Below are 11,469 nucleotides of genomic sequence, written 5' to 3' on the forward strand. Positions count from 1 at the left end.
GTGATGGATTCGATTCTACCAAAACCGGAATTATCAATCAGAAAGTTTGCCCGCTTGGGATCCATCCGAATCTCGGTTCATGCGTGCGGACATTGAATGCACAAGTCTGACTGGTTGAGCGAGTCAGTGACTCGCTTGGTCAGCTCCATGCTTAACTATGAGTAGAATGAGACCGTTTGTAACTGCTTGAGTGTCTGTGTCTGTGTCTGTGTCTGTGTCTGTGTCTGTGTCTGTTGGACTTAATCCTCAATCCTCAGAATGGCGCAGTGATTGACTTACTAGGTAAGTTAAGTATTACTCACTCTGTCTAGTAAGGTACCGTGGCCCTCGACTTGCCCATTTGGGGTTGACTTCTGTTGAACCTGGTCGGGGTCGGAGTCTGTTATTCTATCCTGTTCTCTATTCTTACAATACGGCTTGTGTCGACTCTTCCATCATTCCCTCATCTCATTCATATGGACGGCGTCTGTTCTCACTGCGGTGTATCTTGAATAAGCTGGGGGTTGTTGTCGCTTTCTCTTGGCTCGACGAGATCCCCAGTCTCGTTGGTTGTGGTTCTATAGGCAGACTCGCCGACTTTACCACTCACTCTCTTTACGCTTGAACTGACACTGACACTGACACTGACACTTTCCCCTCTTCCCCCCTTCTTCTCACTCTAAGCTTGGGGGGAGTTAGTCTCTATTGACCATTGACTTACTATTACTTCTCTTTGACCAAGGACTGTCCGCCACTAATTTACTACTACTCCAACTCCCAACTACACTACACTACACTACACTACTCTAACCTCTTTCCTCTACATTACACCCACTACGCCCACTACGCACACACCACACACACACACACACACACACATACACACACACACACACACACAACCTTCATCCACCAACTTAACTTGTTCAAGTCTGTGACGCACTAACTTCAAACCAGCTGCTTGTACTTTCTTCCCATTCCTTGCCTCCCCACCCAGTGTGTTGATTCCATCTTCCGCGCAACCAGTCAATCTCAGCCAAGTCTTGTTGTTCCTCCCCACTTTCCTTCCATCCATTGTCTGTGTCTGTTCGATCCTCCCCTCCTCTTTTAATTCATCTATCTATTATTATTTTATTATTATTCTTCTTCTTCTTATTATTCTCAATTCTTATTAGCACTGTTATTCTACCAATACTACTATTACTACCACTACCACCACCACCACAACTACTACTACTAATAATACCAACTACACCTACTAATCAACTTAACTACCACCACCACCAACACCACCACCACCACCACCTTCCACCCTCCACCCTCCCACACACTCCTCCAACCTACCCTGCTGCTCTTTTCTTAAAGACCCCTCCTCGCTCGTCACAGATCAACCCCGGCCTGCCGCCCTCCTCCTCCTCCTCCTCCTCCTCCTCTTCTTCTGTTCGCTCGTTCTCCTTGCGTCTTACATCGCTGGCTTGCTTACTCTACACTCTATACTCAATACACTTCTTCAGTTCGATCTATATATACAATTCAGCACTTGCGTATCGTCTCTACACACCTCCCGCTTAGAGAGGCGGCGGCGTCTGGTGCAATGTTGTCCTTGCAGAAAGCGTCGCTTTTCGCCCTCCCTTCCTCCTCTACGTCTAATGCTGCTTCATCCTCCTCCTCGTCCTCTTCTTCCTCCGACAGCAATAATTTTTCTCATGCTTTCTCGTCAGCACATCCGACCGCTGTTCGTCGCGACTCCGCCCGCTCGGTTGTTTTTCCCGACATCCCCGCCTTTGTCGACTGCCCTTTAGTCGACGACTCCTCACTTTCTCATCGCACCAGTATCAGCACTACTGACGATCTCTCCAATGACTCGCCAATTTCCTGGGATGGAGAGGGCCCTTCCGACACTTCGCCCACCGCGGCCACCGCCGAACTGGACTTTAAACTTCACGATGGGTCACAACACCACCACCACCACCACCACCATCATCACCCGTTTGCTGCGACCGCAATACCCTCCGCGAAGACCTTCCGACTCAACATTTTCGCCACACACTATGCCGACCCGACAATGACCGACGTAACGCCCAAAATCGAGGAGTTGGACGACGTGGACGACCTGCAAAGTATTAAACCTGTGGGGGTGGAGACGACGACAGATGCGATAGCCAATGCGAGCTCTAGTCATTCGGATTCCACGGCTGTTCCCGTGAATGTCCCACGGAAACGTGGACGACCGCGCAAACATCCGCTGCCTGCGCCCGGGGGCCAGGCCAAGATCACCAAAGGGAGATCCAAAACCGGCTGTATCACTTGTCGTCGTCGAAAGAAAAAGTGTGATGAGACCAAGCCAGCGTAAGTCTTCGCTCATCTCGTGTGGAACCGGTTGTAGTGTTGAATTCTCACTTCATTCGCAGTTGTCTTAATTGTCAGAAGAATGCCGTCGTGTGCGAAGGCTATCCTCCGAAAGAGATCTGGAAGAGTGGCAAGCAAAAACTCGAGGATGGTAAGGATCATCGATCTCTTTTGTTCCGACCTTTAAGTTTCTACCCCTTGATTTATCGGGTCCATATACGACATCTCAGACTTCCATTCTGACTCCGTTCGCTTGACAGCGGCTCGCACCCATTCCATGGTCTCTCGCAGCCTCCCGTTGCTGATCGATGGTATCGAGACCGAGATCGATCGTCGATTTCTGGACCACTTCGTCTACGGATTTAGTCGGGTTCTGACCTTGATCAACGATGACTCAAATCCTTTTAAGGAGATCCTTCTGCCTATGGCCACCCAGCATCGAGGGTTAATGCACTCCCTCATGTGCTTGTCAGGCTCACATCTCTCCGCCCTTGATCCAGAGCCAAAGCTGAAGGAGCGTAAATATTACCATTTTCATCGTGCCATCCGCGATCTCAAGGACAATATCAACGCCTCCTCCGGTGGTCCGGTGGAACCCGAGCTGTTGGTGGAGGATCCCATAATTGCCTCCACTATCGCCCTCAGCTTGAATACAATTTGTGAAGGCGAAACAAACGGCGAGTACCGTCCACATATGGACGCCGCACGGTACCTCTTGACCACACAGCAGCCCCGGAACGAGAAATTCCGTCAGTTCATTGTTGAGTTCTTCCAGTATCACGATGTGTCCAACTCAATCACCTCCCTGGACCGCCGCCCGGCTCACTTGCAGGGTGACTTACGCCTTCCCGACTTTGTACCCCATGCCCAAGCGGGAATGTTCTTGGGTGTCTTTGATGGATTGTTCAACTACATATCCGAAGTAACTCGATTACGAGATCGCATCCGTCAGCGGTTCGATGAGGGTTATGAGCCTGCAGTGGATTATCAGATTTTGGGCGACGCTGTCTCAATAGACTCGGCTATCCGAACCTGGGAGACGTCGTATGCCGCCAACACGCCAAATTACTACCTAGCACAACTCTACCGGCAATCAACCTGGGTATATCTCTACCGCACCATCCGGCCATCCCGACCGAGCGAAAAGATTGCTCAGGTGGTAGATGATGGTCTGGCATATTTGGATCAAATCCCCCAGGATGCAGGAGCATTATGCATTGTGCTGATGCCCCTGTTTCTGCTGGGTTGCTCGGCATTCTTGCCACGCCAACGCGAGCGAATCAAAAAGGGGTTCGAATCCCTCAAAGCTTACTCCAACCTCCGTAACATTGAGCCCGCCTTCAAGGTCGTGGAGCGGGTCTGGGAAGTCATGGATAACAACTCGGAAGAGAGCTGGGATTGGGAGAAGATCATCAAAGACATGAAGATGGATTTCCTGATCACTTAAGCAAGATTTCGTCGGACCTCCTTGCATTCGTTAGCTGACCTGGTCGAGCACATCAGCCGCCTGCAGATCAGTAACGCATGTGTGTACTTCTTCCCTTTCACCCTGATTTTTTCATTCTTTTTCACATATTACGATTTCGGCTGGCGAACAGCACAGCTGGTCAGTCGAGACGGACATGCCCTCAAAATGAACAGTGGCAAGGGCAGGCACAGGATTTGGATCGGCGTCGGGTCAACGGGGGACATATTTAATTTCACATATACCATTCTACCTCTTTGAGATCTTATCTGGTTCATTTGTGGGAGCAGTGAGACCACGGGTGGATGTACTTTTACCTTGTTGATGGTGTTCCGGGGCTTTTTCAGTTTCCCATTATTAAATGCTGATGAATTGTGATGATAAGCCATGTATAAGGGGACCTGTGAATTGTACAGTTATGGTCTAACTTTTTGCTGATAGCCTTTCCCCCTTTTTTCTTTTATTTTTTTTTTCCATTTCTCTCTATCGGAATAGCATATCTATAGTCGTCCGGAATAAGCATACAGTAAAGCATCCGAAGCGTGCCATTGCATCGGTGGCATACCCAAGCCCAACTCAGCAATCGCGAAGCTAGGATCCCTACCGTACTGTACTGTACCTACATCATCCACACCTCTTCGCCCGTTCTTTGCATGATGGCGCAATTGACCCTAAGCAGTCAACCGGCGTTGAGATTAGGTTTGACAGATCTCTGCGATTCTGTCGGCGAACTGTACTGCACATGCGTCCGTGCTTTCCCTTCGATGGGCTTCTTCTTACCCGCCCCATCCCCTTCGTCTCTCTGCCTTATGTCTACGGCCTTACCAAGTTACATATCCATATCAGCCTTCGATGGTGTTGGTTTGACTGAATAGGGTTCAGGTACTGAGTGTGTCCATGGATTATCTTTCAACAATGAGGGGTTCTTAAATAGTTGACATGTAGCCCGAAAAATTGTCCACTTCTATGCGCATCAATCTCACTTCTCTTGCCGATATTCCAATTCCATTTCTCAATTTGTGTGCTGAGGCAGGATGAAATGATCACTGCACTCACACACACTCTCGCGCTCGCTCGCGCGTGCGCGCTGACAATAAACTTGTCTGTAGGTGTTGCATCCTCCAGAAACTGGAAGACTGTAAGCTATACTAGATGGCATTCGAACCCGTCTCCCGAAACGTCCCATAATCCTCATCCGTGGCAACAGGCTCGAACTGTTCGTTGATCCGTGGTCCGGTGTATCGTCTAAATCGCACCGATTTGTTAACCATGGCATAATTGACTCGCATGAAGCCAGTCGAGATGGCTCCCGGGATAGTTGAAGGGTAAGAAGAAGGAAAACGGAAAGCACGTACCCCCTTGCAGCAGCCCACCACCACACCAGTGCAAATGCAGCGATAAATGCCCCGACGAAGATCGCGTAGTTCCTGTTTTACTCGTGAAACGCATGAGCTTTGGCTGTCTTTGAATGACGTTTATGGGGATATCGGGATGAAGGTGGGTTGGTGGGTTGGTGGTGCGTACATATTCTCGAGCGTCACCGGCACGTGCGGAGGGAAGAAGAGCACCGTGCTGATGAACGTCACCCAGACGATCGAGACCCAATTGATGTGGGGGCCCCATTTGCCGAGAGTGAAAGGCCCCTGGACAAATTGGATCCGGTGGCGGTATATCTGGTGGGCGAGGATCACGGAGACATAAGAGAGGTCGAGGGCCGGGGCCGTGATACTGAAGATTGCGGTGGCGGTTTGCGTGGACCCGATGGCGATGCAGGTCAGGCTGATGCTGAAGAGGACGACAAACCAGACGGCGTTGAGAGGGGTCTGGGTTCGGGGATTGATGCGGGAGAGGAACCTTCGGGTGGAGATTGGCTTAGGTTAGTTTGGGGTTTGGGGATTTGAGGGAAGGTAGATCGATCGTGGGGGAATAGGGCTGGGAGAAGAGAATAGAGTTCGTGGGGGAAGGTGGAGGGGGTAACGCACGAGGAGAATGGCAGGGCTTCGTCACGGGCAAATGCATAGACCATTCGTGTATCGGCCAACATTGCGGAGCAGCCGGTGAAGAGTTGCACAAGAATCGCAAACCCCCACATGATTGAGCCTCCGACAGGGCCTCCGGCATTCAAGAAGATCTGCGCGGCGGGAAGGCCGGTGGGCGTGTTGAGGATGCCTTCGTAGTCCGTGAGGCAGAAGCAGAGGCATATCGTCAGTAGCCAACCGAGAGCGCCAGAGAGGAGCACGGCGGTCTGGATGGCGATCGGCCCGAGGGCGGCCGCATCGTGGGTCTCCTCAGACATGCTAGGTGAAGTTAGAGGATCTATATGTCCAAAAGTCACGGTGGGCTCACTGAGTCGTGCCATCGTAGTCGGTTAGTACCCAAGCCACGGAGATGAAGCCCAGCAGGAAGGAGAACACTTTAGAGCCCCAGCCGGACCCATCGGTGAAGTGGGTAAACACCCAGACGGCGGGCTGTTTGTTAGGCGTGTACCATAGTAGCGTGACGCAGATGCAGACAGTGGCGGTAACTATATCGTTAGGTTTGGCTGTGAGCCAGATCCATTGAGGACGTACTATTGATTGGGGCAAACCAGGCAATTATGCGGTGCAATGATCTGGTGGTCATCGAGCATACCACGCCTAGGAGGCACAGGAGGACCACAGCCAGAAGAACGGTTTCGGATGCAGATCTAGAGCGCCTCAGTACCGGATATGGCATCAACGATGAAAATCAAAAAGCAAAAAGGAATGAAAACCTACGGGGAGTAAGAGTATTTCCCATCGACCAATGCCGAGTTCATGCTAGCACCAGCGAGCAGCATCTGACTGACGGTGTAGACCACACTAGCAACCCCTGCTGTCTGTCCCAGGAGGTTACACCAACCTTGAATCCAGGAAAAGATGGGCACATATTCTTCTGGCACGACATGCTTGGTGACGAAGTACATGCCCCCAGCTGTGGGGTATGCTGACACAAGCTCCGCTACCGAGCTGCCGATGCATAGTGCCATACAGGAACCCACAAACCAGCACCATACCGCTGTGGCCGGACCCCCTGCGGCCAAGGGAGCACCGAAGGTCGCTGGAACAGAACCGAGGATTCCCAAGATCGAGATAGCGTAGGAGATGGTCGACCACTTCGAGAATTCGCGTTGTAGTTCCTGGTTCAATTAGAGGATATTCCTTGTGGTGGGAATTGAGAAAAGTCACCTGTCGATAACCAATGCGAGCCAGCAGTAGCTCGTCGTTGTCTTGAACGCCGGTCATGGTGTCACGCCCTAGTCATATATAGTATAATTCTTCACTGGCCGTTTAGGGAGAAGGAATTGATCGGTCGTACGAGATACTTCCAGCCATTGATCGTTCTAAGATTGACGACCTGATGTTAGATTCCCAGTCATCATATTTTGGTTGAGTCGACACTCACTGAACACCAAGCTGAGCGCCAAAAAGACGGTGAACGAAACCCGGAAGTTCTAGGGTCAATTCCGACAAGATAGGATGAGGGAGAGGTCAATTATAGAGGCTTCTGCTAAGTTGACGTTGTGTGATTATGCGGTAAAGGCAACGCCGACAGAAAGGCTAGTCAGACAGCAGAATTTTGAGGATCGATCCAGTGGCTGGAGGGGTGGCGGTCGTCTGTCCTTCCATTGCATGCATCATGCAGCTTGTCGGGAAGGCTTGATAAGGACAGGAAGTGAGGGAAGAGCATAGCATTCCAACGGCTACACTTATCACAGAGAGCTGGAGTGTATAGCAATCTTAAATCAGCCATATGATCATGACAATCATACTACTATAAGTCCAAAAAGAATTGTGCTGCAACATCGGAGGGTATACTTCTTTACAAGTGGGGATATAGATCGAGCCCCTGGCCGAAACGAGTAAGGCGGACAGCGTCCGGAACAAAGATGGGCCGGGGCAGTTGTTTGTATTAGGTGGTCAATTGCGATGCCGCGGCGTCGGCATTCGAGGTCTGTCTCCCTGTCCCTTTTTCGCTCCTCGCCTTCGATCTCACAGTGATTTTGTTGATCATCGTGGAGCAGTCGGTGGTGCTCCGCCTCTGGTAAAACAGCAAAAAGATCTTCCCTCCCCGTGGATGATCGATCCCACCTCGTCCTCACCCCGCCCCGGTTGTTTCGTCTTCCCCCGCGTTATGAAGCACCATGGCCGACCCGAGCATGTATAACTCTTTCGGCCAAGGTGCAGTGCCTGGTGAGGCCTCGACCGATCCCAACCGTACAGCTCACCAGGTTCCTCCACAAGGCTATCCTGCTGCTGGTGTTCCTCCCGGTATTTCCCCTCCTCAGCCCGGTGCTATGTACGGAGCCCCTCAACAACAACAACAACAACAATGGTCCGGATACGGGGCCCCTCCGCCAGCCCAGCAGCCTCTGCAACCGCCTCACGGTCAATTCGCCTATCAGACCGATTCGATGGTTGCCGAAGGTGTGTCTCCAGATCCCGCGATGGCTGGTTTGGCATCTCAGATGAGTGGGTTGGGCATAATTGGAAGTGATGGCGGGGCTCGGACATCAAAGAAGAAGCATCGTCACGCACACCACGAGATTGCAGGAGCTTCGACCTCAGCTTCGCAGTCCCTCGGCGCAGTCCCCCAAGCCGGTTTACCGCCAACGTCCCAATTCCTGAACACCGGGCTGAATCAGGCCGCACGCCCTATCTCCCCTGCAGCCGGGATCCCTGCCCCAGTGAACCCGGCGCTCGGAGGAGCCGATGTAGGCTCCGTTCCTACACAGGGCAAGATTGATCCAGAGCAGATCCCAAGTATCCCTCGGTCTCGCGACCTCCCGTCTCAGTACTACTTTAACCATGTGTACCCGACGATGGAACGACACCTTCCTCCACCGGCAGCGGTTCCTTTCGTGGCGCACGACCAGGGCAACTCCTCCCCGAAGTATGCCCGACTTACATTGAATAATATCCCTTCGACATCCGATTTCCTCTCTTCTACCGCACTCCCCTTGGGCATGATCCTGCAACCTCTAGCCCGTCTCGACCCCGGCGAGCAACCGATCCCCGTGTTAGACTTTGGCGACGCCGGACCGCCGCGATGCCGCCGGTGCAGAACATATATCAATCCGTTCATGTCATTCAGGTCTGGAGGCAACAAGTTCGTCTGTAATATGTGCACATTCCCCAACGACGTAACGGCGGACTATTTCGCGCCTATCGATCCCTCCGGGTCCCGTGTCGATCGCATGCAGCGTCCGGAGTTGATGATGGGAACTGTCGAGTTCCTGGTTCCCAAAGACTACTGGAACAAGGAACCTGTCGGTCTCCAGTGGCTCTTCTTGATTGACGTCAGCTTGGAATCAGTCAATCGGGGTTTCTTGAAGGGCGTATGCAAGGGTATAATGGAAGCTTTGTACAGCGAGGAGCCTTCGGAGAACCCGGACGACGAGTCTGCGGCGCGGAGAATCCCCGAGGGTGCTAAGGTTGGCATTGTCACTTATGACAAGGAAGTTCACTTCTACAATCTCAGTGTATGTGTGCAGCTCCCACGGCTGAAATCGATCAACATGCTCACGAACCCCTAGGCACAGCTTGATCAAGCTCAAATGATGGTGATGACGGATCTCGAAGAGCCCTTTGTCCCCCTCAGCGAGGGTCTGTTTGTTGACCCCTATGAATCCAAGTATGCTCCTCGGTGGTCACGACTCTGGTAAATATCACTGACATGAGACACAGGAACGTCATTACCTCTCTGTTACAACGAATCCCCACCATCTTCTCCCGTGTCAAAAACCCACAGCCCGCATTGCTTCCTGCATTGAATGCCGCTCTCTCTGCATTGCGACCTACTGGTGGTAAAATTATCGGCACAATTGCCAGCCTACCGACATGGGGCCCTGGAGCTCTTTCACTTCGGGATGATCCCAAGGTCCATGGAACCGACGGGGAAAGAAAGCTGTTTACGACGGAACACACGGGCTGGAGAGAAACTGCCGGTCACCTGGCAGAGGCTGGCATCGGTGTCGATATGTTCATTGCAGCGCCGAGCGGCACATATATGGATGTAGCGACGATCGGTAAGCTCTTATTGCCACCTTCCCCACAATCTGCTGCTAATGTTTCAAAGGTCATGTTCCCGAAGTGACGGGTGGAGAAACGTTCTTCTACCCCAACTTCCATGCGCCCCGCGATATCCGCAAGCTGTCGCAAGAATTGGCCCATGCGATCACGCGCGAAACGGGCTATCAGGCTCTGATGAAGGTCCGGTGCTCCAACGGCCTTCAGGTGTCTGGATACCATGGCAACTTTGTGCAGCACACGTTTGGTGCCGACCTTGAGATCGGAGCCATCGACGCCGACAAAGCGATTGGGGTAACCTTCAGCTACGATGGGAAGCTCAATCCCAAGCTGGACGCTCATTTCCAAGCAGCTCTGTTATACACCTCGGCTAATGGTCAGCGTCGGGTGCGATGTATCAACACGGTGGCGGCAGTCAATGAGGGTGGTCTGGAAACCATGAAATTTGTGGATCAAGATGCAGTAGTCAGCATGATTGCCAAAGAGGGTAGGATTTTCTTTTTCTCTATTTGGGTGAAGCGTGTCACTGATAGAATCCAGCGGCCTCGAAAACGGTGGACAAGCCCCTCAAAGATGTCCGGGCCAGTGTTACAGAGAAGAGTGTGGACATTTTCAGTGGTTATCGGAAGATCTTCTCCGGCTCGCATCCTCCGGGTCAGCTGGTACTGCCGGAGAATTTGAAGGAGTTCTCAATGTACATGTTGAGTCTCCTCAAGTCACGCGCCCTGAAAGGTAAAAAACCGCGTTTGCCGTGCTGGGGCAAAAAATAGAGAGACAAACACTAATTTTCAAGTAGGGGGCCAGGAAGCGTCTGATCGGCGGATTCACGACATGCGGATGCTCCGCTCCATCGGCTGCACGGAACTGTCTTTGTACCTGTATCCCCGCATCGTCCCCATCCACAACATGCAGCCGACGGATGGGTTCCCCAACGAACAGGGTCAACTACAGGTGCCCCCCTCGCTGCGGGCCAGCTTCTCGAAAATCGAGGAGGGCGGGGCGTACCTGGTGGACAATGGCCAGCAGTGTTTGCTGTGGCTGCATTCGCAGGTGTCACCCAATCTCCTGGAAGACCTGTTCGGTGAGGGCCAGAACTCGCTGCAAGGGCTGAGTCCCCAAACGTCGACCATTCCCGTGCTGGAAACGCACCTGAATGCGCAGGTGCGCAACCTGCTCCAGTACTTGTCGACCATCCGGGGCTCCAAAGCGGTGACCATCCAGCTGGCCCGCCAAGGGCTCGACGGCGCGGAATACGAGTTTGCGCGGATGCTAGTGGAAGACCGCAACAACGAGGCCCAGAGCTACGTCGACTGGCTGGTGCACGTCCACCGGCAAATCAACTTGGAGCTAGCGGGGCAACGCAAACGCGACGATGCGGTGGGAGAGGGGGGGATCACGAGTTTGGCGGGCTTACGAGCACCTTATTGGTGAAAAACCCCCCGGGATGAGAAGACCCCGGAAGGGAGTGTGATATCTAACCATTGAAACTATCCATGTCCGAACGAAGATGAGGGGAAAGGACGTTCTAGGGAGGGGTAAATGAGGATGAAGGAGGGAAGGGAGGGGAGGGGGTGCAAGTGATGGCGAAATTTCATTTACACATGCAGCAGTGATCATTCCAGTTATACC

The 11,469-nt window shown here is 52.4% G+C and overlaps 3 protein-coding genes across 3 annotated transcripts; 2 read left to right on the plus strand and 1 right to left on the minus strand.

Moving 5' to 3' along the window:
- Positions 1–1,314: 1,314 nt before the first annotated feature.
- BO82DRAFT_119219 (Zn(II)2Cys6 transcription factor) lies at positions 1,315–3,839 on the plus strand. The gene is made up of 3 exons (XM_025629862.1): positions 1,315–2,328; positions 2,391–2,479; positions 2,589–3,839. Exons 1-3 carry the CDS (start codon positions 1,574–1,576, stop codon positions 3,773–3,775), a joined length of 2,031 nt encoding a protein of 676 aa, XP_025490194.1. The 5' UTR covers positions 1,315–1,573; the 3' UTR covers positions 3,776–3,839.
- Positions 3,840–4,684: 845 nt separating this feature from the next.
- Positions 4,685–7,541, minus strand: BO82DRAFT_313642 (amino acid permease). Its single transcript, XM_025632486.1, has 9 exons — positions 7,217–7,541; positions 7,000–7,154; positions 6,550–6,950; positions 6,364–6,479; positions 6,140–6,335; positions 5,776–6,090; positions 5,318–5,647; positions 5,149–5,220; positions 4,685–5,038 (listed from the first exon to the last, which is right to left on the minus strand). The coding sequence occupies exons 2-9, from the start codon at positions 7,054–7,056 to the stop codon at positions 4,942–4,944; spliced, it is 1,584 nt and encodes a 527-aa protein (XP_025490195.1). The 5' UTR covers positions 7,057–7,154; positions 7,217–7,541; the 3' UTR covers positions 4,685–4,941.
- A 249-nt stretch (positions 7,542–7,790) lies between these two features.
- BO82DRAFT_355796 (Sec23/Sec24 family protein) lies at positions 7,791–11,359 on the plus strand. The gene is made up of 6 exons (XM_025635550.1): positions 7,791–9,293; positions 9,348–9,445; positions 9,499–9,839; positions 9,890–10,327; positions 10,381–10,572; positions 10,637–11,359. Exons 1-6 carry the CDS (start codon positions 7,956–7,958, stop codon positions 11,269–11,271), a joined length of 3,042 nt encoding a protein of 1,013 aa, XP_025490196.1. The 5' UTR covers positions 7,791–7,955; the 3' UTR covers positions 11,272–11,359.
- The last annotated feature ends 110 nt before the right edge of the window (positions 11,360–11,469 follow it).

The sequence above is a fragment of the Aspergillus uvarum genome, assembly GCF_003184745.1.
Source record: "Aspergillus uvarum CBS 121591 unplaced genomic scaffold BO82scaffold_40, whole genome shotgun sequence".
Classification (NCBI taxonomy): Eukaryota; Fungi; Ascomycota; class Eurotiomycetes; order Eurotiales; family Aspergillaceae; genus Aspergillus; species Aspergillus uvarum.